This window comes from Perca flavescens, chromosome 22 (genome assembly GCF_004354835.1).
Source record: "Perca flavescens isolate YP-PL-M2 chromosome 22, PFLA_1.0, whole genome shotgun sequence".
Lineage (NCBI taxonomy): Eukaryota > Metazoa > Chordata > Actinopteri > Perciformes > Percidae > Perca > Perca flavescens.
Genome location: NC_041352.1, coordinates 16,756,825 through 16,780,748, shown reverse-complemented (window position 1 = coordinate 16,780,748; position 23,924 = coordinate 16,756,825). Strand labels below are relative to the sequence as shown.

Sequence of the window (23,924 nt, the reverse complement as noted above, 5' to 3'; positions counted from 1 at the left end):
AGATGTATTCATTTTCCCTGCATGCAGTTGGATATACAGCATTTAATATCAAATAAATTATATTTTGCTGTTGCCTTGTAGAAGGTAATGGCCCAATGCAGTGCTGCGGATGTTACTGCGATGTATGTGAATTCACACTTAACCCACAGAAACCTGACACACCAGTTGCACAGTAATATTATTCCCTCACACACTGTCCTAGCAGAGCTCAGAGCCCACTCGAGAGGATAATGACCCAGACACAGATGAAAATGGGAATACTACTGTCCGACAGAGCCAAGGGGTATGTATGACTTTCTTTTATTAATTATATTAATGTATAGTTCATGTTTGTTCTAGATTTTGAGAGATTTTAAACAGCTACTTCTTTACTTTTTCAGGTCATATACTATGTGACTGGCCAGATTCCCAAAGAGCATCCACCCCCGCCAGGAACGGAGGAAACCCCCGAACATCGAGAGCCCACACAACCTCCATCACAGGTGTCAAATGTCAATGTTAACGACAATTCTCCAAGCCAGCAGCAGCCACCACTGTCTCCACCACCCAAATCACCCCCACCTATAACACCTCCACCTATATCACCTAAACCTGTGGGACTGAATGGATTCAAACTTCCAAGGAAGCAAGTTAAACGCTCCGAATCTTTGAAGACCAGTACAGAAATGGAGAAGGGGAAAAACCTTAATAAAATTAACACTGAAAAGAAAAGTAAAGTCATCCAGCAACATGTTTCTGCTAGAAAGAATATAATACCTGAGCCTGTGGCAACCACAACAACCAGTACTTTAAGAGAGGCGCCTAAAAGTTCTCTTGCTCCACCTAAAAAGGCTCTTAGTGACGACAGTGATCCACCTAAAGGTAACTGTGAGGAGGGTAATGAGGAGGCTAGTCTTAGTCCTGACTTACCTGGAGAAGAGGCACCTCCACCCCCTGACAACATAGCATTTATGATCACTAACAGCAAAGTCCAGGCCCTGTCTTGTGGCGAGTACCAGGACCTGGTCAATGCCAAGAAAGGAAGTGTCCAGACTGTTACTGTGGGTAGCGCCACTAACCGAGGGAACGCCACAGCGGATCCCAATGGGCCACAGAATAATGGCTTTAACAAAAAGCCCGTCATCATCATTTTTGACGAGCCCATGGACATCCGTTCAGCATACAAGCGCCTGTCCACCGTCTTTGAATGTGAGGAGGAACTGGACAGGATGCTTGCGGCAGAGTGCATCGAGGAGGAGAGTGAGGAGTCGGACACGGAGAGGAGTGGTGGACTGCAGGTTAAAGAGGGAGGGACTGAGGTGGTCGATGGCATAAACGTCATCACGTCACGGGTCACTGCAGACCACTTTAGCATATCATCCTCATCTTCGTCTTCAATCTCTGAGCTGACGGACAGTGGTGTAAACTCGGAGTCAAATGGTGACGCTAAGCAGGATGTTAAGAAGAAGTTCAAGTTTAAGTTCCCTAAGAAACAGCTTGCCGCACTGACCCAGGCGATTCGCACGGGCACCAAGTCAGGCAAGAAGACTTTACAGGTGGTTGTGTATGAAGACGAGGAGGAACCCGACGGTACTGTCAAGCAGCACAAAGAAGCAAAGAGATTTGAGATCACGCGTTCAAAATCCTTGGCAGATGCTCCCAAGGCAACAGGCTCAGTCGCGCTGAAGAGGCAGAACTCCGACTCCCTCTACAGGACGGATGAGATACGGAAGAACACCTACAAGACACTGGACAGCCTGGAGCAGACCATCAAGCAGCTGGAGACCACTATCAGTGAGATGGGACCATGCTCCCCTGGGGAGCCAGTCTGCACGGAGGAAGCGAAAGCAGGGAATGGGAAAAGCTCAGAAGGAGTGGGGCTGAAGAGGTCCTCCTCTCTCCCTACCTCCAGAGGGTCAGGCCCTAAGGTACCCAGCAAAAATTATTTGCAGAAGAAGACTAAACCTCAGCTCCTTCCTCGCCCTGTAGTCATCCCTACTACCACCACTACCACCACAACCGTCCCCAGTGTCCCCAGCACCGTACAACAGGTCTCTCTCTAGCTCTTGCTGCTCAGGGAGGCTTTGGGTCCTTCTTTTTCAGTTTACAACCTCCCTTCACTCCAACCCTAACCACTGAAATTACAAAATCATTAATCCACTCCACGGGTGCTTGGAATTATTGGAAATGTCCCCTGTGTCTTTCTCCCTCTGTGAAATCATGGTGACATGATTGGGGGTGGCATTTTGTTGGGTTCCTGGCTACCATGTTTTTCAGTTCATTGCTAAACCTCTGAGGTTTTCAGCAAGTGGCGAACTCATCATCAAAAACACTCTTATGATGATTAAGCTCTGATATCTTCCTTATTCTTGACTGCATGTACTACTGTGTATTGACTTAAAGGTTAATGGTCCCACTGGGTGCATGATCTTTCACTGGTGTTGATCGTTGAGGTGTTACCTGTTAGTGCCTTGATTTTTCATGCTTCCTATATGGTGTGTTTTTTTCTTTCTTTTGTTTTATTTCTTGTTTTGTTTTTCGTTTGGATCCCCTTGCAGAACACCAGTGTCGCTTCCCCTACTAGTCGGATGCCCGTCCCTTTGTCTGCGAAGTCCAGGCAGTCGCCGGGTACTACTGACAAAGCAGGAAAACAGCAAAAACTGCAGGACGCTCAGAGGCAGTTCCGACAGGTAGTTTTACTGTAGGGTTTTACCAGAGACAAAAGGAATCAAACATATAGGGATAAAAAAAACATGAGGCATGTATTATAACAAAAAAAAGAGTACCAAAGCTGTGAGATTTCAAGTGTTGAAAAAATAATAATAAAGTCACCACGGTGGCGACTGTGGATCTGTTAATGTTTCTCTCGAGTCTGCTCTGACAAGAAGGCATGTTTGACTCTTGACTGTTACCCCATAACATCACTGTACTGTATGCTTTTGCATGTCTACACTGCTCATGGTTTTCACTGTGTTGGTGACTAAACAAAAAAAAGAAGGAAAAATGGCAAAGAAAAGTGGAATCCTACTCTGTCATCATCACATCTCCAGTTCCCATCACAGCTGAGTTCCTAAACAGTGTTGCCAAATCCCAGGATGCTTATGGCTACGTTAAAACACAAACCTAACTGACTTTTCGGCTATGCTCCTCCCTTCTTACAATGCACCTCTGCTCAAACCCAACATTACTGCACAGCTTCTTAACCTCACGGTGATATATTTCCTTACCCTCAAGACCACGCCACAACTCACCATCTTGCACCGTCAGTTTCAGTGGAATACCAGCCCACATTTCCCCCTGTCTGCTCCCACTCTTCAAACTTCTAACCCCACTGTTATCTCATTCTCTCCAGCCTTCGTATGCATCTTTGCCTTGTGAATTCCCCCCCATAGCCCCTTGACGAGGCCTAACTCTTAACAGAGGCAGTCTGTAGAGATGCCCCTCCTGTCTGCCATCGCACGGTCTAACCCTTGCAGTGTTCTGTTTCTTGGTAACATGTCTCTCAGTTCAATGTGTCTCACTCTTCATATAATCTAGTAAAAAACAGACCTGTATATGTCTTTTAGTTGTGTCTCAGCAATATTAATGTTTGTGTAGTCGTAGTGAGTTTCTATGTGTATAACTTGTAGTTATTATTTTTTTTAACATCGTCTTGCCTTTCATATGTATTATTTGACCAGATTTCTTTTTTGACAACCAGTATCTGTTTTGGCATTTCTGTTTGCAGGCTAACGGAAGTGCTAAAAGAGTGGGAGGGGATCATAAAACTACTTCCCCTACTATACCCACCTCTAAAATCCCTGCTTTTTATCCTAGCTCTACTAAAGGCAGCTCCCAGTCTGCACCAAACTCAGATGCTACTAATCCCATTAACTCTTCCTCCTCCTCCTCCTCCTCCTCTTCTTCCTCCTCTGTGACAAAGTCATCCATCCTGTCCTTTCACACTCCTCGTTCCGGTTCCCAACCCTCCTCCCACATCCCCTCCCTGTCTAACGGATCCCTCAAACTCCCCACACCCTCACAGCACACAGGTAAAGCTCTCTCGTTCTCCTCGCAGACTCAGAATGGTCGAGTGCACTCCTCCTCCTCCTCTTCATTCTCCTCCTCATCCTCCTCCCCCTCCCCTCTGTCGCCCACACCTTTGGGCCCAGGTGGAAAGAGCATCCGCACCATACACACCCCCAGCTTCACCAGCTACAGGTCCCACAACGGCAGCAGCGGCAAATCCTGCATCCCAACAGCCACAGCAGCTAAGGACACTACCTAGCCTCATTATCGCCCCTCTGGCTTTACCGCATAGCAGGTAGAGCTGGTCATGTTTCATTATATATAGTTTTGGTTTGCTGTTTTTATTTCTGTTTTTGAACGTTTTTGTAAAAGTATTAAGTGATGCACTCCCCCACTTCATGTTTTATTTGACACTGACATTCTCTCACCAATGCTTATCTCCTATTAATTGCAATTTTCAGTTTTGAAAAATACTTACTTAGATTCTGATTGTTTTTTGGATGTGTACCAGATGTTCTGATAAAATATTTTATTAAAAAAATGTGTAGTTTTACCGCTTTGTAGTTGAAGTGGAAGGCTCTCATGGTGTTGGAAATCTATTTTTCTTGCTGTAGCTATGAATAGGGAATATAGAGTTGATGTACAATCACAAAGTACCATGTAAAAATGTTGTTTTATTTTTCAAACCAGAGATTGAATAACCATAGTATATTTAATCTTCTATATTTCTTATGTTGCCAGACATTCAACACAGCCCTTGTAAATGCCTTTTATGAGTGTATACATATGTATACAGACATTTGAAAGTTGAATTCATTGTTAACTTCTGTTTTCCAAGAGAATTTTCTCATTTTTCACCCATATGAACTGCCAATTTCTTTTACAGATATGTAAATCTGTTATGATAAATAACAAAAGTTTTCATTTTAGTGTGCCTATTTGCCAAAGTTGTAGTACAATGACTCACTTCAGGCCTAACTCAGTCACAAGATTTAGGGGAGTTTACATGCACTCTCTTGGTGTGATGGCTGAAGTATTGACCTCAGTGTTTGCACTGCTGGTCTTGGTTTGTTAAGTTAACATGTATTGTTGTCTAAATGTAAACTGTACTAAAAAGTGAATCAGTTCTCCCACATGTACATAGATGCTTCTACTAAGAAAATAAGTAGTTTTGTTAACATACCAAAGTTTATTTGTATGCATGCCTTTCAAATAATTTAGGAGAGTGGTGTAAAAGAAGAATTATGTTTGCACAGATAGATTTTGTAAATATCTGGTTTTCTCTCATTTTTGTAAAGCTTTAAATCATACTATAAAGGAGCAATGTGGTAAAGACAAAAACTGTGTTGGAGTAGCAAAAATAAAGACTTGCATGCTTGTAATGCATTGAGCTTCAATGTTTTTATTGTTATCAGTTTCTTGCTTCCTGTTTGTGTGTGTGTGCGTGTGCGTGTGCGTGTGCGTGTGCGTGTGCGTGTGCGTGTGTGTGTGTGTGTGTGTGTGTATAAATGTGAAACTCGACACACACCACAAACCAGAGCAGTTCTCCAGTTCTGACTTCCACTTCACCTATCTCTTCTCACACTAGTGTTTCCACTGATGGTACATATATAGAAGAATTTGGCATTCTGTATCTCTACAGTTAAAGGTAAGAATATGAATATGAATTATATTAACGAGGATTGCTACAGTGCAACATGTGAGGGCTATATGCCCTACATTTACTCTTACAATCTTGCACTGGATAACAGGATTAGATGACAAAGATTAGTGGTGCTTTACAGCGTGCTACACCATTTTGTAAGTTTTAGCATTTAAACTACCTAAAACATTTATTTATTTTATTAACTGCCACAGATCATTTGGTTATCTCTGGAAAATCCTGTTTAAAATCAATTTTTTTAAATCATTAACTGGGGTTTAGGGGGTTTAGGGGGTAGTGTCAATACATTTACATTGGTATACTCGGTGATAATTGCACTGGATGGTGGGTTTTGCAGTTCATCACATCAATGTACAGCAAGGTGAACTACAACTATCAGATATTGTTTGCCATATAAAATAATGTTTTTCACTAGTTTATACAAATGTATCTAAATTCAATAAAAACATGTTTACATTCTGAATGTAATGTGCAGTCATGCAAATTGTGTTGTATGACTGTATGAAATATTAAATGTGTCTTCAGCAACACTGGCTAAAGCCTTGTAAAGACAGTTCCGGTTTCTAAGCCTCATTTACACGTGGGTTGATATTTTCTTACATCAAACGAGTCATCTTTTTGTCACACGCACAAACCTTGTGTTCTTAGTTTTGTTATAATATAACAATGTATGATTTGGTGAATCACTTGACTAGGCTAGCATCATAATTATTTGTGTCTATGCTGCAACAGGCTGATCCTCTCCACAACAACAACAATGAACATCTCTGAGAAGGAGATACGGGGCTTCTATGACAGTGACCCCCATCAAGAGAACATTATATTTTCCACATTTTACATGCTGATTTTCATCATTGCTGTGCCTGGGAATGCCTTGGCTCTGTGGGCCTTCCTTCACCAGCACAGCACGTCTCCATCTAAGGTCTTCCTGATGCACCTCTCTGTAGCAGACATCTCTTACATCCTTATTTTACCCATGCGCATAGTTTACCACCTGTCTGACAGCCACTGGCCTTTTGGACATGTCCTCTGTCAACTAGCAGGCTTCCTCTTTTACCTTAACATGTACTGCAGCCTATACTTAATGAGTTTCATCAGCCTGGACAGATTTCTGACTGTGGTTCTACCTATGAAATCACAGTCAGTTAGGAAAGCTATCTATGCAAAGATAGTTGTCGGCATACTTTGGGTGACAGTTATTGTGTCTATGAGCCCTATACTTTTCTCTAAAAAGAACATGACGAACAACTCAACTGGCACCTGCAACAAGCTGTATCTAGAAAAGACATCTCCTACAGCTTTAGTTTCCACTGTTGTGGCATTTATTCTTCCCCTCACCACCATAATGGTGTCCTACATACTGATTCTGCTGAAACTAAGGGCAGTGAAGCAACAGGGAAGACGACCAATGAAGCACAAAGCTGTAAGAATGATCATCCTCATTGTGATGAACTTCCTGTTTGCATTTGTGCCCTACCATGTGAGCAGGGTAATATACATTGAAAGTCACAGTCATGGCCATATGACTGCAGCAAGCCGCGAGTCACTAAGAAGAGCCAATCGGATCACATCTGCACTGACCTGTGTTAGTGGTGTACTGGATCCAGTGATGTATTTCTTCCTGAACCGTGCATACAGGGACAAATTGCTTAAGCTGTTCTGGAAAATAAGATGATCAATGGGCAACAAATATTATGTAGACAATAAATATTTTCAAGCAAATTGTCCTTTTTTTAATAATGTCTAGATTGTTTAGACGTGATGAATGCATTCAACCTTGGCTTAACACATTAATGGATTTCTAAAATGCAGGCACACAAAATAATCAAATAGGCCTACTGCACAGGTAAAATATACAAAATAAGAATATCCCTCCTATTTACCAGGTATCATCTGAGGTGGTCAGTGCTGTTTGAGACATGCTGTTTAGAGAGCCTTTGTAGGTCAAATACTCGGTGTGTGTGACAGTTGATAATTTATGAGCAAAACCATTATATAATTGGATGTCAAATTTATCTTGATTGTTATGGTAACAAACATTAGCTTCCACTGTGTTTAGATGTTACACAAAAGACGTGATCAAACAGTGACATCATTTAATTTCTACATATAGATCACTAAACTTTTTGAGGAAGTAAAAAATAAAAAATTACCTTAGTTAGCATGTCATCTTGTCAGCAACTCGTCCAAGACATGGTGTCAAAAGATAAAGTTCAGTAGGCTATACAATAACTTACAACTAGGCTACTCCAACACAGGCCCAAGCCCTTGCAAAAACAATGTATGATTTGGTGAATCACTTGACTAGGCTATTATCATTCCAAATTATTTGTGTCTATGCTGCAACAGGCTGACCTCTCCACAACAACAACAATGAATATATATGAGAAGGAGATACAGGGCTTCAATGACAGTGACCACCATCAAGAGAACAGTATATTTTCTACATTTTACATGCAAACATTATGTAATTGGATGTCAAATTTATCTTGATTATTTGTTATGGTAACATAAACATTAGCTTCCACTGTACAGTAGTTTAGATGTTACACAAAAGATGTGATCAAACAGTGACATCATTTAATGTCTACATTTAGATCACTAAACTTTTTGAGGAAGTCCAAGACATGGTGGCACAAGATAAAGTTCAGTAGGCTATACAATAACTTACAACTAGGCTTCTCCAACACAGGCCCAAGCCCAAAACAATGTATGATTTGGTGAATCACTTGAATAGGCTATCATCCTAACAGGCTATTTGTGTCTATGCTGCAACAGGCTGACCCTATCCACAACAGTTCTGCAGGACAAACCATTGTCTATGACACAAGTGACTACTATTGTTATATAACTATGGCATAATAATTGGCTTAATACTAAACCTGCCAAGTGGGCTCTGGCTCTGTACAGTTACCGTAGAAAATTGACTTTACCCAGTTTGACTTGTGCGAGCACCCGTATTATGACCTGTTACCAAGGCAGCCAGGAAGAAGCTGGAGAAGCTGTGAAGGGAGCGGACCGTGAGTGTATTCTTGTTTGTTCAACGTAGCTTTAATGTTTTCACTGAAGACTTCAGATGTTAGTCAATATTCTGTAGAAGTTAAAATATGTACAAAAGTGATTGTGTTATACCTTCAGTTTTTAACATTACATCAATAAATGTCGCGACGAGCGTTTTGAACGGCTATTTCGGAAATGTTACGTTAGCTAACCAAATATGTTCTTTATTGTTATTGGCGGATAGGAATTGCTAAATAGCTAGCTAAGCTAAAACGTTAACGTTAAGTGAAAACACGTAACGTAACGTTACCTTTCCGCTGCTGGAGGCGCTCCTCTAAAATAGTTGTTGTATGAGCTGTTGCTTTAGTAGAAAGCAAGTTAGCTCCGTGGCTGTAACTATAACGTTACACTGACTAAGGCTAACGTTAGCTGTTTTGCGTTTGCGATAGAGCACGGAGAAACCAAATTAGGACACAGAAATGCCAATCAATCATTTCCCACAGCCTAGAAAACTTTTAAGTAGTTGTCACTAACGTTACTACTCCCTGTCTTGTCTGTAATCGCACAGGAGCTGCTATGGGCATCCGAAAAGGCTGATCACTTTTATACGGCTTAGGCTGCCACCATGGGCACCGCATCCTCTTTGGTCAGCCCAGGAGAGGTAATTGAGGATGGATATGGAGGTGAAGGAGGGGAAGCCTGTGAGATCCCAGTTGAGGTCAAGCCCAAAGCCCGACTCCTGCGCAGTTCCTTTCGCAGAGGACCTCGGGTGATTGGGGCCAGTTTTAAATCCACAGGTTCTGTGGATCTAGAGTATGCTGCTGAGTATGAAAGACTCCGTAAAGAGTATGAAATTTTTCGCGTCAGTAAAAATAATGAGATCTCATCCATGCAAAAGAAGGAGTCCAAGCTGGATGAGGAGAACAAGAGGCTGAGGGCTGAGCTACAGGTAACATGAATTAACAGGAGATATTGAGATCCAGAGACTACCTACTTATTAAAGCACACGCTTAAGGCTACAACATTTAATGTTTTAACAGTTCTTATTATGATGTTCATTTTCATTGTGACAATAGGCTCTGCAGAAGACCTACCAGAAGATCCTTAGAGAAAAAGAGAGTGCTCTTGAGGCGAAGTATCAAGCTATGGAGAGGGCTGCCACCTTTGAACATGACAGGGACAAAGTAAAACGACAGTTTAAGGTAAACCACATTGCATGTGTTACTACTGTGGAGCATTCTCTCCAGTAATCATGATTGCAACCCTAACCAAGTGGCTCAATGACCACCAGATTTTCCGGGAGACAAAAGAAAAGGAGATTCAGGATCTCCTGCGCGCCAAGAGGGACTTGGAGGCCAAACTGCAACAGTTGCAAGCTCAGGGCATTCAGGTCTATGACCTAAATGATTCTGACTCAGATGACAACCAAACCACGGTTACTGGTAAGACCCAGAAATCTAGCTGTGTTGGGACCTTTTCTTTGTTTTATTCATCCATCTATCCTACCAGTTGCCATTAGAATACAAAATCGAAGGTTGTGTTTGTATTGTAAAATCTTCAAAAACATTGTATTGTTTATTTACTGTATGCCTTTAGCTGCAGGGACACAGTGTGAGTACTGGTCTGGTGGTGTGCTGGGAAGTGAGCCCTCTATGGGTAGCATGATGCAGTTGCAACAGACGTTCCGTGGACCGGAGTTTGCCCACAGTTTGATAGATGTGGAGGGACCCTTTGCAAATGTGAGCAGAGGTAAGTAAACCTCAATAAGTCTATAGAAAGAAGAGAGGCATCGTGATATGTAGGCAAACATGTTCGCACTGTGGCCATAGTGGCTACTATGACACTGAAAAAAAGAATTCTACTTTTATAGAACAATAGACCTCTACATACATTACCTACCTATTATAACTTTCTTAATAGGTGTTTATTTATGTTTGTGTACTTTGTGCCTTTGAAGTATGCATTTACTTATCTCTTCATGTGTTTGTCTCGTAACTTTTCTCATGTGTGTTTGTGTTAGATGATTGGGATGCTGCAGTGGCCAGTCTGCTTCAGGTCTCCCCTCATTTACCCCAGGCCTTATGGAGTAATACAGTGCGCTGCTACCTAATCTTTACCCAGGAGACCAAAGCTGAGCTTGATGTCTTTATTAAGGTTGGTTAGATGGGCAATGTAATAAACAAACTATAAATATTCTGTTTTCATGGGATATTGTTGCACATTGTTTTTCATCTTCATGGGGCGTTTAAAAAAACATTACAGAGGTGCTTGCTCTTGGTGCTCATTGGTCTTCCCTGAAATATTGCTGAAATAATAATCATTGTGTCTCTATTGACAGGCAGCATTACAACTGAAGTTCAACATGCATAACCTGTAGAGGTTTATTTAGAACCGCATTTAGTCTTACATTACCTTCAATCTACTGTCAGGAAATTAGTTTCAAGTCAATACTAGTCTAAATGTCAGACTCTTAGAAAGCCATTGTGAGTTAACCTGGTAGAGAACTGACATAAATCCTTGTCTGGTAAATCGTTGCTTCATGTTTTCATTACAGAAACACTCTCCCGTGTTACGGAGAATGTGTGAGCGTCTAGGCCATTTCTACCTGAATGTCTGCTTCCCAGAGGAGAATGCTGCCTCTTACGCTGTTGAGCGCAAGCAGGAGATTGAAAGGAGCTCTGTGTGTGTGCTTCTTGTCAAATCTACTGTCACCAGGTACAGTAAGTCCTATACCTATCCTCCCTAGGATATCCCCATGTAGTTAAGATTGCACAATATATTGTTTGTTTATATGAAAATGTCTTCTGATACTCATGCATGTGTCTAGCTCTGTGGTGGAGGATTGTGAGGAGGCTTTTGTGAAGAATCCAGATGGCCATCCACTAGTGCTCTACCTCAGGACTGAAGAAGATCACAATTTGACTGGACCCACCAGGGAACTGCTAGAAAGGGTCAATGCTGCAGACAAGGCTGCTAAAGTCAAGGTTTGCATGTGCATAAAAATAAATGAACAAGGCAAAATAGGATAAAGGGGAGAAAGCGATATTTCACAAAGTATCCAAGGTTAGATTGTTCTATAAAGTGCATTCTATAAATGGGTATGACATTTATAGTCATGAGAATATGTATGTGCTTTTTGATAAATATTCTTTATACAGATTACTTTCACTGTATGATTCCACTATTAACTGTAAGCAAAAGGCAGAAGTTGTGTGTTTATTGCCTTTTTAAAATTGACATTCTGTATTTTCCTGATTGCTGGATGACACACAGCACTTGTGCTTACATGTTTTGAACACTAACCCAGGTGGTGGATCATAGTGGTTCTGCAGAAGAGGGTGCTGCACTGATTTATTCTCAACTTGAGAAAGTCATCAAACAGGTACAGTCAGCAACATCAGTCTTTTTTTTCACTTCAATTGTGTTGTGTGTATAGTGATTTATGTTCATCCCTTCTGTCCCTGACAGCTTTTTAACTTTCACTTATACCCTCACCATGTAGGAGTTGCTGGCTTTTGTAGGAGCAGATGTTGACTCTAAGGACTCTGGGATAGAGGAGGGACGTGAGGAAGACTCAGGAGACGTACTGTGGGACCTGCATGACGAGCAGGAACAGATTGAGTCCTACCAGCAGGCCCGTAGCAGCACCACCTCCCAGTTAGGCTTCCAGAAGGTAGGGTGGATATTAGGGTGGGAAAGAATTTGAATGTATCGTGAGTTTTTATTTTTACCAATGATTCACCTAAATATTTTCTGTTTATACGGTACCGCTGATGACTACATCATATCCGTTTTCTGACCGAAAGAAAGCAGAAAATATTTAAATAGTTATGTACTTCTTTACAAATAAAATACATGTCAGACTGACTGACTGACTGAGTGAGTAACTGACTGACTGACTGACTTACGTGATGTGCATTATTTTTAGAAAACAATTCTTTTTTAGAAATGTCTCATGACATATTGTCTCTAGAAGTGTGTTAGTACTTTTGTTTTTGTTAAAGAAGGAAAAGAAAATTGTAATACTCAATACTATCGAATCGCAATAGATGAAAATTGAAATACAAATTGAATTGGCACCCATGGATCGTGAAGTAATAAAATCGGGACACAACCATATCATCCCAGCCCAAGTAGATGTTCTCCTCGTTTTAGCTTTAAAGGCAGGGTTGGTAACTATTTCCAATATACACTTTTTTATACATTGATTGAAATGGTCTTTACACTCCGACAGCAATAAATAACTTATGGGCTCTGAAAGAAAAAGATCCATCATCTGCAGCTGCTTTAATTCTGTAAAACGTCCACCAATCACTGCCTCGCTGTTTGCTTGGAAATAACCAATGAAAGGCCTCCTTGCCCCGCTGCATGTACTCTACCCCTCCCGTGTATGAGCCTGAGCTCAATACGCATCGTTGCCACATTGCTAGCAGTAGTCATGTTTGTTTTAAACATTTGGCATGATAATATTAGGTTTTTGCTTACCAGTGAACGAGATACAAAATAAAATTGCTTCATCCGCTCTGCTCTGGAGCAGCGATGCAGCGGTGCTCGTGCGCGTCTGTGTGTGGGTTGGAGTCCTGAGGGCAGGGAGAGGGGTTAGTAGAGGCCTGAGGAGATGCTACTTTAAAATCTTGCTAGCTTTTCAACATTACCAACCCTGCCTTCAATCTTTTCAACCAGTCTAATACTTTATTCTCTAATCTCTCTAAATCTCTGTTGTATCTGATGTCCTCCTCAGTATATAGATCGTTTGAATGACATGATAGCTGCTCCCCCTCCCACCCCTCCTCTGCTGGTGTCTGGTGGTCCAGGCTCAGGAAAGTCTCTCCTGCTCTCCAAATGGTGAGATCTTATTCATTCAGTTAAGTGTAATATGTCCCTCGACTGATAGACTCTTCTTAACTTAAACTATTAAGTGACCATTGCAACTTTGTATGCTTTTGAGTAGTATGAGTAGTTCTCATAATTTAACACTTTTAGGCCTGTTTTTCACTTCAACTAACTATTACACAAGGATAAAACATGTTAATCTTTCAGTATCTCCCTATGAACTTCATAAGACCCACTCTGTAAAAGATGTTGTTTTCTGAAAAAAAACATCTTGTTCCTATATTATGCTGTCAGTCATACTCTAAGAGGGTGTGTGTGAGTTCTTTTCAATAGTGCAATGTGGCATCACAGAACAGGACATAAAGTACAGTTTGTCTAATCTTTGTTCTTTATTCATTTTCAGGATTGAGCAGCTGCAGAAGCAGTCCCCCAACACCTTGTTCCTTTATCATTTTGTTGGTCGCCCACTTTCCACAAGCTCAGAGCCGGTTCTCATTATCAAACGTCTCACAGTCAAAGTAAGGGGTTGCTTTCAGTGGCTCATCCAAAGGCTTACTTCCAGTGAAGACACTCAGTCTTACTGAATAACTGTGGTTTTCTGTCTGTTGTCACATAGCTGCTGCAGCACTTCTGGTCTATTTCTGGCTTGTCCATGGAGCCCAGTAAGATCTTAGAAGAGTTTCCTCGCTGGCTTGAAAGACTATCAGCACGCCATCAAGGAAACATCATCATCATCATTGACTCCATTGACCAAATACAGGTACACTCCAAATTAGAAGTATACTGTACATGCTTTGGTCGCCTTTGGAATGTTTTTTTTTATTCTGAATAGCTTTTTTAACTCTAAAGTTTTTCTCCTTTTTTCAGCAAGCAGAAAGACACATGAAGTGGCTGATTGACCCTCTCCCTGTTAATGTCAGAGTGGTGGTGTCTGTCAATGTAGAGACATGTCCTCAAGCTTGGAGGTGAGACACAACTTGAGTTCTAAATGTCCCGGCTAATTTACTTTTTATGTATTGTGTTGGTTCAAAATCCTATTTATTTATTTATTTATATATTATTTATTTATTTATTTGTCATGCAGAGGTATATATTTCACCAATATGCTCCTGTAGTATTGCAATTTGTAATTTAGGGACCATGTCTGTTTAGGTTATGGCCCACACTCCATTTAGACCCACTGAGTCCCAGAGAGGTCAGGAGCGTTGTTAATGCAGAGTGCCAGAGCATGGATCTCAAACTTACCAAGGACCAGGTCAGTTATTATCCCCCTTTTTAAAATCTCTGAAGAGATTTGAAAGTGTGGGAAGAAATTTGTAATTGTCAGCAGCGATATGTTTTTTTGGGAGAATGCCACACTTGAATGTTGCATCTTTGTTTCAGGAGAAGAAGCTGGAAAGGCACTGTCGCTCTGCATCAACCTGCAATGCATTGTATGTCACACTACTGGCAAGAATGATGATCAGGTTAGCCACCTCTTGTTTCAATATTCTAAATGTATTAACTGTCACAGAAAAAAAAGAACTTTGGTAAAATTCATTAATTCCATAACAGGCCTTAAACATGCATTATCTGGGTTTTAAATGGTCTACCCGTCTTAATTCTGATGTTGATGTTTCTAATTGTGTGGCCACATATGTGTTACATTTTGTTGATTAGATTATATGCTGTGTTTTGATACTGCCCAGCAGTATAGCAGGTTGGTCACTGGAGAAGAGCCTGGAGCAGTGTCTACAGTGCCAGGACACCATGTCACTCTACCGCCTGGCACTGAAGATGACGCTGAACTCCCTTAACACAGACCGAGAACAACACATTATGAGAGAGGTGACCTACGTCCAGACAAAATAACAATAACATCTCTCCACTTAAACACAGGGTTTTGTCACCATTATTGGTTTTAATAGCAAGTGTGTGCTGCAAAACTTACTTTTTCACATTACATTGTGTTCTCATGATACACTACTCTATTAGTTATTATTTGGCCTAACAGGGACACACATAAACACTCTGTTTATGTTGTCCTTGAATTATTTTCTTTCTCTACGTAGCAAAGCAATATGTGCTTGTTTTCTTTGTCTCTCTTTAGATACTGTGCCTTGTATGTGCCAGCCATAATGGAGTTAGTGAATCAGAGGTACTAGACCTTTTCCCAGAACTGGAGTTGCCTGTCCTGTCCTCTCTGCTTTACCATCTGAACAGACTCTGCATTGTAACCCTCCGTTGTGGGCTCATCAGGTTTCAACACCTGCAGGTAACTGTGCTTTGGCCAGTAGAATATTATAGAACAAAGTCATGAAAATACAAAATGCATAAAATCTATGATATTCATGGGACAGAAAATTTATGAATAGACGGTTTTGAAGTTGTTGTCTGTTTGTCTTTCAGGCTTGGGAAGCTGTGAGGTTGGAGTTCCTGGGTGGAGGAAGTAGCTCGGCTTCTTACAGAGAGAAACTCATACAGTACTTTAGTCAGCAACTCAGGTGCATAAGAGTAGTCATCTTGTCCTCATACAGCACAACTTACATTCTTCTGTTACTCATGTGTGTGTGTGTGTGTGTGTGTGTGTGTGTGTGTGTGTGTGTGTGTGTGTGTGTGTGTGTGTGTGTGTGTGTGTGTGTGTGTGTGTGTGTGTGTGTGTGTAGCCAGGATTGCGTGACGTGGCGTGTTGCAGATGAACTGCCATGGCTGTTCCAACAGCAGGAGGATAGGACTAAACTACAGCTTAGCCTCCTGAACCTGTTTGTCTCCCAAAACCTCTACAAAAGGTACAAAGCATGCATACACACAAGTTGATATAGCAAAGCCTGCCACATATATTTAGGTATAGTCTTACAGATGTTAATTTTTTTTCTTTTCTTCTAGGGGTCATTTCTCTGAGCTGCTAGCCTATTGGCAATATGTGGGCAAAGACAAAAGCTCCATGGCCACTGAGTACTTTGACTCCCTAAAACACTTTGAGAAGAGCTGTGAGAGCGAAGACACCATGACCAAGCTGGCAAACCTGTATGAGACCTTGGGACGTTTCCTCAAAGACCTGGGCCTCCCTAGTCAGGTAGTATACATGTTTGCAATGTTATAAGTATTAGTATTAGCTACAAAATAACTTAAAAAAAAATTGTTTTTTGTTCACCACAGATCATTTTTCTGCCTCACATTATATAGCAGTTTTCTTGTTAAATTTGCTTACATAGCCTAACTAAGTGCCATTATACCTTATTTTAGGAAAGTGCACATATTGACAATTGCACATGTATTTGCTTCTGTCTGTTTTTCTAGGCTGTAGCGCCTTTACAGAGGTCACTTGAGATAAGGGAGACAGCCTTGGACCCAGACCATCCCAGCGTTGCTCGCTCTCTGCACCAGCTGGCCGGAGTTTATGTTCAGTGGAAGAAGTATGGCAACGCTGAGCAGCTGTACAAGCAGGCCCTGGAGATAAGTGAGAATGCATATGGAGCTGAGCATGCCAGCGTAGCACGAGAGCTGGAGTCACTCGCCATGCTCTATCAGAAACAAAACAAGTAAATGGTTCTCTCTTGGCGTTTGATATGCATGATGTTATTTATAATTGTTGTTTGTGTAGTTTAGTTTATTGGTTGTTCCTGCCAGGCAATGTGTTTACAAAGAGGCATCCCACCTGTGTTGATGATCTTATAACACTCAGTGACACTCGTTTAATGGCCTACACCTGGCATTTTTACAATCAGATATGAACAAGCAGAGAAACTCAGGAAGAGGTCAGTGAAGATCCGTCAGAAGACTGCTCGCCAGAAAGGTCATATGGTAAGCATGTTTCACAGATACCCACATGCTCAGTCATACTCACTTAATCAGTCATAATGTACATGCCTTTTGTCAACTCCTCCTTTCAGTATGGCTTCACTTTGTTGAGGCGCAGAGCCCTACAGCTGGAAGAGCTGACCCTGGGAAAAGACTCTGCAGACTCTGCCAAGACACTTAATGAACTGGGTGTCTTGTACTACCTCCAAAACAACCTGGAGTAAGGCATACATGTTACAGCTGGCATACACACACACACAAAGAGTTATTGGCAGAAGCCTGGGTTTGAATTGGACCTGCAGCCCTTTATTGCGTGTCATCCCCTTCTCTCTCTCTTGCTCGCTCCCCTTTCCTCTCTATCTGTACTATCTAATAAAAATAAAAAAGCCCCCCCAAAAAATCTAAAAAACAAAGATATGTAACACTCTGCATTGTGGCCTTTTTTTATGTAATTGTGTCTTGCTCAAACTACACCTTCTACCTGATTGTTGATCAATTTAATCTGTGTGTCCACCAACATATCTAAAATCCATCTCTTTGCCCTCACCAGTGCAGCCAAGATGTTCTTGACCCGCTCTCTGGAGATGCGTCAGCGTGTCCTCGGTCCAGATCACCCAGACTGTGCTCAGTCCCTCAACAACCTGGCTGCACTGCACACAGAGAGGAGGGAGTATGAGACGTCTGAAGACATGTATGAGAGGGCACTAGATATTCGCAAGAGGGCCTTGTCCCCAGACCACCCCTCGCTGGCATACACACTCAAACACCTGGCCATGCTCTATAAACGCAGAGTGAGACACGCACCTGTTGACACTGAAACTTCAATATTCTGGCTGTTGAACAGCTCGTTCTGTGTTTTGTTGTTTGCTGAGAATCTAATTTGAAGATGTGTGTGTTGTACAGGGAAAGCTGGAAAAGGCTGTGCCACTGTATGAGCTGTCTCTGGAAATCAGGGAAAAAAGTTTTGGGCCCAAACACCCCAGTGTGGCCACAGCACTGGTCAACCTGGCTGTAATCTACTGCCAACTAGTGAGACTGTTTATTCAGCCTGTACCACTTATTCCCGACTTGCATATTTCTTAAGAATTATTTGTACATTTGTGTTTTTATTTTAGAGACTGTTATCAGCATGAGCAGCTGTGTTTTAGGTTGCATAAAGCATAGCTCATAGTTAATTTCTTTGTTTTTGGCAGAAGAAGCACAGTGACGCCTTGCCTCTTTATGAACGAGCGCTGAAAGTGTATGAGGATAGTTTGGGGCGTTCACACCCACGGGTCGGAGAGACTCTAAAAAACTTGGCTGTGCTAAGGTACAGAAGTTTGAGATTGCATTTACCATATGGCTAATCAGCGTAATCGTGAATGTTGTATTACATTTAAAATCATTTTTCGTTTTCTTTTTTGTATTCCATTTGTAAATAGCTATGAAGAGGGTGACTTTGAGAAAGCAGCAGAGCTTTACAAACGTGCAATGGAGATAAAGGAGGCAGAGCCATCGTTGGTGTGTGGGAACGCCCCGTCCCGCCACTCCTCCAGTGGGGACACATTCAGTCTGAGGGGACCTGCTCCCCTCCCACATGCCCCGAGGTGACACTGTTCAGCCACTTATTGCCAAAGAACCTTACAGGCTGTCGACAGCTCTAACTACCATCAAAAAACGAAAACATCAGACCCCATGGTTTTATCAAAATAGAAACCATTCTGGTCATCACACTGCGATTGTTGTCTAGATGGAGGTTTTAGGGTTTGGTCAAATAGACTGTCAGTATGATTATGAAGTCTGCCATATTAGTCTGTGAAACCTGTGTATTTGTCACAAGTATTTATTAATATTTCTAATAATCATGTATGCAAGGAACTTCCGTTATAGCAGTCCTTTTTTTGGAACTCAGGTTTACATTAATTGTTAATTAACAATTTGTTCCTATTTACATGCCTCAGTGTATATCAGCAAAATAGCAGCACAGATTAATTTGCTGGCATGGAATGCCATGAGGGCTTGGCATATTATAGCACTTTTTCAAAACTTTCCTTTTTTTTGTAAACTAGGAATGAATGAATAGCCCAAAATTAGTAAAAAACAAAAAGGGCTTCTCAAGCTTATTTTAAGGAAATTAAGTATGAACTATCAAACATTATCACATCTCAGTATGATCATGCTGTGTATCTCTTAGCAAGTGTTCAGACCTCAAACGGTTTTTGTTGCTAAGTCGACATTCCTGACATCCTAACTGAAGGATTTTAGAGAACTTCTGTCTCTAAAAGCATCAATGCGCATATTTTGGAAAGTTGTTATATTTATATGCTGTTAAGATACCATTTGTTTAAATTACATAATGTTTTCCTACCAGTATTACGTGTGTAATCCAAAAAGAAATAAATGCAGAACCAAAGACAAGCATTGACCATTGTCTGATAAGACTTCTCGGATACTGATTTCATGCTTTGTTTATGCAAAACTAAATGGCTGTTCATGTATTCGTTAAAGCTGTGGTAGGCACTTTATTTCGTGCGTTGTTTGGCAAAAATTCCAAAAATATTTTTTAGCATATTGTTATTCTTTTACCCACTGTAGCTTTAACAAAAAATGATTTTAAGGGATTTGCCAAAAACATAATAGTACCACACAAGTGTCCAGGTTAAAGTACAATAAAGTAATAATTTGGTACAGGGTGTACCAAAACCTTTTGTCTCATTGCCTTAATATAGTACATACGGTGTACCTTAAGTGTTTTTCTATAATAATGTATTATTGTAATGTAATTAAAAGCTGTGAAAGGACAATAACAAAAATCACATCCAATATATCAAGAAGATTGTATTCCATCTAATAAATACTTTATTGAGACAACTTAAACATGTTTAAATGTGTTGCAGCAGAGGTTTTCTTAAAGCGGAGTGAATGACACGTACATTAAAAAGGTAAGGACTTTCATTTACTAATCCAAACCGTAGAAAATACACATTGTGACACATGTTAATGCACTAACAATGATATTATCCTAGGTTTATAGACATTTCATTAGAAATTGTATTTTTTGTTATGTGTGAAATGTCATAGAAGCACGTTTCATGCATTTCCGTCCTTAAGCTGTTGTAAGAATTCATTCTGTAACTGTTTATTTGACATTAATTGGCTTTTTCATGAGGATGCTTGTTATCGTAGAAGCAATGACGTGAGAAAAGGCATGTCTTATCTGAATAGCATCTTCAGATTGTTGACTACAACTTTCTCATCTGAGCCATCAATTCTTCTAGGCTCTGTTCAGTCTCCCCCACTGTCTCCCCACTTGGTGTATCCTGGTTAAAACAAGAGAAAACAATATCATCAGAATTTAGTGGAGCTCATCTGTCGCTGAATATTTTATTGACTTTACGGTTACAATTTCAAAACTTGTGATGCTGCATTCTTAAGAAAAGGTATTTGAAGTTAATACACACAAACATGTAAAATTACCAGTTAAGCCTATGTTGTGTTACAGAATACTAACCTCAGCTGGAATGGTGTAAGCCACAGTAATGCCTTCTGGTAAGTCAGGCACATCACCTGATGCAGCCTGTAACTCTGCATCAGTCACCTCTGATACTAGTTCAATACCTGCACAGTACAATTGTGTGTGTGTGTTACTACACAAAAGGTGATTTACTGTGTTGACAAACATTTTTTTTTACAGATTTGCATGGTTAGCTGGAAAAATAGTCAGTTGCTCACCCCACTCATTGTCCTCATGTATTACCACCTCCTCCTCTTCCTGTACAACTTCAACCTTTGGCCGCTCTGCTTCTTTTTTCTGAAGGGAAAGATTCACACAGATAGACACGGTTAGCTTTCCCAACTGGTACAGCAGCATCTGTATTGCCATGAACAGGGCTTTTGGTAACAGCAAGCACACACCTTGTACTCTTCCTGTTGTATCCTGCAGTAGCGGTCATTACACTGGGGGTTGGCTTTCATGGTCATGGTGGGGAAGAAGTCCTGCATGGCATTGTAGCCAAGATAATAACTGACTGTGCCAAACTTCAACAGATACCTGAGAGACAAAAAAATTCAATCAACAATATTTAACTTAACATTTACAGACAAATACACCTTTTAGGCTTCCCACCGATAAGGATAACTTACTTGAGGACATTTTGCACCAGGAGGCCTGCGACCACGCCCATTGTTGTTGGTAAGCTGGCAGCACACACACCATCCCTTTTCAGGGTCTTCTCATCGATGTTAGCTGCCACCACCAGTGGAGGAGCACACTAACAAAAGATTATAATACTGTATTACAATCTAACTACTACTACAATTGTCTTTCTCAAAAGGGCAATGTTGTTTAAGTATCCTAGGCTGTGAATTTAATATTTGTGCAGTGAAAATTGCAACAATGTTAAAGATAAAAAGAAAATGTGTTTGTGTGTGGACATACAGCAAAGCACGCCGTCTCTCCCGGAATGATGAGCTGGATGTGCCCCGACACAGCGTTCTCACTGACACCAGACTCCATCCAGATCTGACCTAGTTCATTACAGGCCTGTGAAAAACATGATGCAATTAATACAATCTGCAAGAGTACCATGTATAAAGCTTTTTTTCTCTGACAGTGCTGCACTTACTGTATTAATGGCCATCCTAGCCTCAAAGTTGTCTACACAGCTCAGGATCAAATCCACTGGCTTCCCTTCTTCTAGCCCTCCATAACTGAGAAGACACAGAATCATTTGTTGTGAAGGCCTGTACCACTGAGGAGTGAGAATAGTAAAACTAGAAACTGCAGTGTAGGAATGCTCACCTGATGCGCTCCATAAAATGTGTAAAATTTTCCAATGTGGTGATATTGTAGTTGTGGGTCTCAAATGACACATCCGGATTAATGTTCCTGTTGGGTAAATTGAGTAACATGTAAGCAACAATAAACCAAATGTCTATTTTCTGGGAAATGTGAATTACTTTAAACAATATTATACCTGAGTGTGTGTTCTGCAGCTTCCACTTTACTGAGGCCTGCCTGGTGAGGCTGGAAGAACAATCTGTTCATATTGGCCAGCTCTACTTTATCATAGTCAAAAAGAAGTAACTGTCATGGCGCAAGGATAAACAAAATTGGGGTAAGCACCGGCATACAATCTTCTGAGGAAGATGAACAGGTAAAAGTGAATTTAAAATAAATAAGAAATCGTTTGTATTACCTTACCAATGCCACATCTAGTGAGCATTTCAGCTGTCACACTGCCAACTCCCCCAACACCAACCACAGCAACTGTGAATGTCCGGATTTTCTGTCAACATATTATAAGACGATTATTCATCCTTCTCAATGCTAAAGTAATCCTTTAACTGTCATTTAATTAGGGGAGCACTGATGCTGACACTTAGCAATCTGTGGAATTCAGTTTTTGAAACATCAAAAAATCAGGGCAGTTCATATTTTATGATGGATAGCACAAATGTCACATGGTCTTAAAAAAAAGTAACAACATTAAGGGTAGCTACCCATGTGATAGTTTTTATACACCTGCATTTGTACTAAATTTCACATTGGTATTAATATTAGCTGATATGAATGGGAAAATATTGGAAATTGCTATAGGTAGGTAACGTTATATATGTGGTGTTGATCATTACTGTTACGGATAGAGCAGCAAAGACAAACTCAAGAACTTAATTGCAAAAAGAGCAACCCTTAAATATCATACCTCATAATCTTCCACGATGCCCATTCTCTTTAAAGCCATTAGACGACTGCAATGAAAACAGCTGAGATTAGCTTTTGTTCAATGAAGTACTCCCATATGGGTTGAGTGAGTCATAAGGCGTAGCCTCTCAGCGCTATAAGTAGTCCTGACAAATTCTGTCAAAAGACAAAATCATAAAATAAAAAGTCACCTGTATGGGTTGGAATCCACAACTTCGGCGCTCATTTTGTCAATCTTCGGTCTGTGGAGTTCCTGGCTTTGAGAATCCTCCATTGCACACTGCTTCTGCTTACACTTTATCAATTCATTTTCCAACTCTCTTACCCGCAGCTTCAGTTCCTCTACTGTCGCCATTAGGAAAACAAATACCGCTAAACAATGTAACTGAAATATAGGCAATATTATAAATAATACTGATGTAAATTAACTAGAAATCGGTGCGGAAAGTACACGTCTTCACAACTCAAATCAGCTGTCAGAGTGCGTGTTCCCGTAAATACGTCCGTGTAGAAAAACCGACAACACATACCTTAAACTGTTCCTACATTATTAGTGGATTATTTCAACCGTTTAACAGGATATGGATTGACTGTTGAATTGATTCGGTCCATTCGGGTTTTTAAAACTGATGTATTTCTGTAAGATATTACTATAATTATCATAAACATACGTCAGTGTGTGCAGCCGTAAACGGTCCGACTAGCACTATCAACACCGTGGAAGTTAGCCCAACAATGAATGCACCACCAATAGATTAATCTACTCGTTAACTGCGACATGGAGGAGCTGACAACTCCTGTTCGGCAGCAACATAAATTCAGTGTTGACAGACTTCAAAGATATCTGTCTGTCAAGGCACGGGTGTCAAATAATGACACACTCACTATCAGACAGTACAGGTAAGATAGACAGACAGACAGTTTTTTTGAAAGTTTCTCTACTCCGAAGCGCATGTTTAGCTAAATGATAACACGCTA

General features: G+C 40.9%; 5 protein-coding genes and 1 long non-coding RNA gene across 16 annotated transcripts in view; 5 read left to right on the top strand and 1 right to left on the bottom strand.

The window, feature by feature from the left end:
- The window catches only part of kiaa1217 (KIAA1217 ortholog), an 89,028-nt gene extending 83,644 nt beyond the window's left edge, over positions 1 to 5,384 (top strand). For 5 of the 7 annotated variants that reach the window (XM_028568880.1, XM_028568881.1, XM_028568884.1 and 2 more), the window contains 4 exons: positions 203 to 283; positions 381 to 2,030; positions 2,538 to 2,669; positions 3,707 to 5,384. In XM_028568880.1, the coding sequence (XP_028424681.1) occupies positions 203 to 283; positions 381 to 2,030; positions 2,538 to 2,669; positions 3,707 to 4,246 (2,403 nt within the window). In that variant the 3' untranslated portion in view covers positions 4,247 to 5,384. Of the gene's footprint in view, positions 1 to 202; positions 284 to 380; positions 2,031 to 2,525; positions 2,670 to 3,706 lie in introns of all 7 variants that reach the window. The other 2 variants (XM_028568886.1, XM_028568885.1) reach the window with 2 other exon arrangements.
- A 159-nt stretch (positions 5,385 to 5,543) lies between these two features.
- Positions 5,544 to 7,326, top strand: LOC114548888 (uracil nucleotide/cysteinyl leukotriene receptor). The gene is made up of 2 exons (XM_028568899.1): positions 5,544 to 5,635; positions 6,383 to 7,326. The coding sequence occupies exon 2, from the start codon at positions 6,408 to 6,410 to the stop codon at positions 7,323 to 7,325; it is 918 nt and encodes a 305-aa protein (XP_028424700.1). The 5' UTR covers positions 5,544 to 5,635; positions 6,383 to 6,407; the 3' UTR covers position 7,326.
- A 1,280-nt stretch (positions 7,327 to 8,606) lies between these two features.
- nphp3 (nephronophthisis 3) lies at positions 8,607 to 20,264 on the top strand. Of its 4 annotated transcripts, none has more exons than XM_028568889.1 (29): positions 8,607 to 8,670; positions 9,219 to 9,599; positions 9,727 to 9,852; positions 9,942 to 10,092; positions 10,247 to 10,399; positions 10,671 to 10,804; positions 11,205 to 11,365; positions 11,478 to 11,634; positions 11,958 to 12,032; positions 12,153 to 12,323; positions 13,392 to 13,495; positions 13,887 to 14,001; positions 14,100 to 14,243; positions 14,351 to 14,448; positions 14,636 to 14,738; positions 14,867 to 14,949; positions 15,175 to 15,310; positions 15,573 to 15,737; positions 15,872 to 15,966; positions 16,129 to 16,251; positions 16,349 to 16,538; positions 16,763 to 17,004; positions 17,191 to 17,266; positions 17,356 to 17,483; positions 17,814 to 18,054; positions 18,167 to 18,292; positions 18,457 to 18,572; positions 18,685 to 18,849; positions 20,140 to 20,264. In XM_028568889.1, the coding sequence occupies exons 2-29, from the start codon at positions 9,276 to 9,278 to the stop codon at positions 20,162 to 20,164; spliced, it is 3,927 nt and encodes a 1,308-aa protein (XP_028424690.1). In that variant the 5' UTR covers positions 8,607 to 8,670; positions 9,219 to 9,275; the 3' UTR covers positions 20,165 to 20,264. The 4 variants fall into 4 exon arrangements, with proteins under 4 accessions (XP_028424690.1, XP_028424688.1, XP_028424691.1 ...); XM_028568887.1 differs by having other exon boundaries at positions 15,172 to 15,310; XM_028568888.1 differs by lacking the exon at positions 8,607 to 8,670 and adding an exon at positions 8,685 to 8,728 and having other exon boundaries at positions 15,172 to 15,310.
- On the bottom strand, positions 20,079 to 23,830 carry uba5 (ubiquitin-like modifier activating enzyme 5). The gene is made up of 12 exons (XM_028568897.1): positions 23,138 to 23,830; positions 22,948 to 22,993; positions 22,441 to 22,530; positions 22,219 to 22,328; positions 22,044 to 22,130; positions 21,868 to 21,952; positions 21,681 to 21,785; positions 21,386 to 21,513; positions 21,158 to 21,293; positions 20,975 to 21,053; positions 20,754 to 20,860; positions 20,079 to 20,562 (listed from the first exon to the last, which is right to left on the bottom strand). Exons 1-12 carry the CDS (start codon positions 23,299 to 23,301, stop codon positions 20,485 to 20,487), a joined length of 1,215 nt encoding a protein of 404 aa, XP_028424698.1. The 5' UTR covers positions 23,302 to 23,830; the 3' UTR covers positions 20,079 to 20,484.
- Positions 20,978 to 22,184, top strand: LOC114548889 (uncharacterized). The gene is made up of 2 exons (XR_003691448.1): positions 20,978 to 21,434; positions 21,683 to 22,184. It is a non-coding gene; the product is annotated as an uncharacterized LOC114548889 (long non-coding RNA).
- The window catches only part of acad11 (acyl-CoA dehydrogenase family, member 11), a 34,404-nt gene continuing 33,977 nt past the window's right edge, over positions 23,498 to 23,924 (top strand). For both annotated transcript variants that reach the window (XR_003691447.1, XM_028568894.1), the window contains exon 1: positions 23,498 to 23,846. Coding sequence is in view for 1 of the 2 variants with exons in the window: in XM_028568894.1 (XP_028424695.1) it covers positions 23,725 to 23,846 (122 nt within the window). In the remaining variant the exon portion in view is untranslated. The remainder of the gene's footprint in view (positions 23,847 to 23,924) is intronic.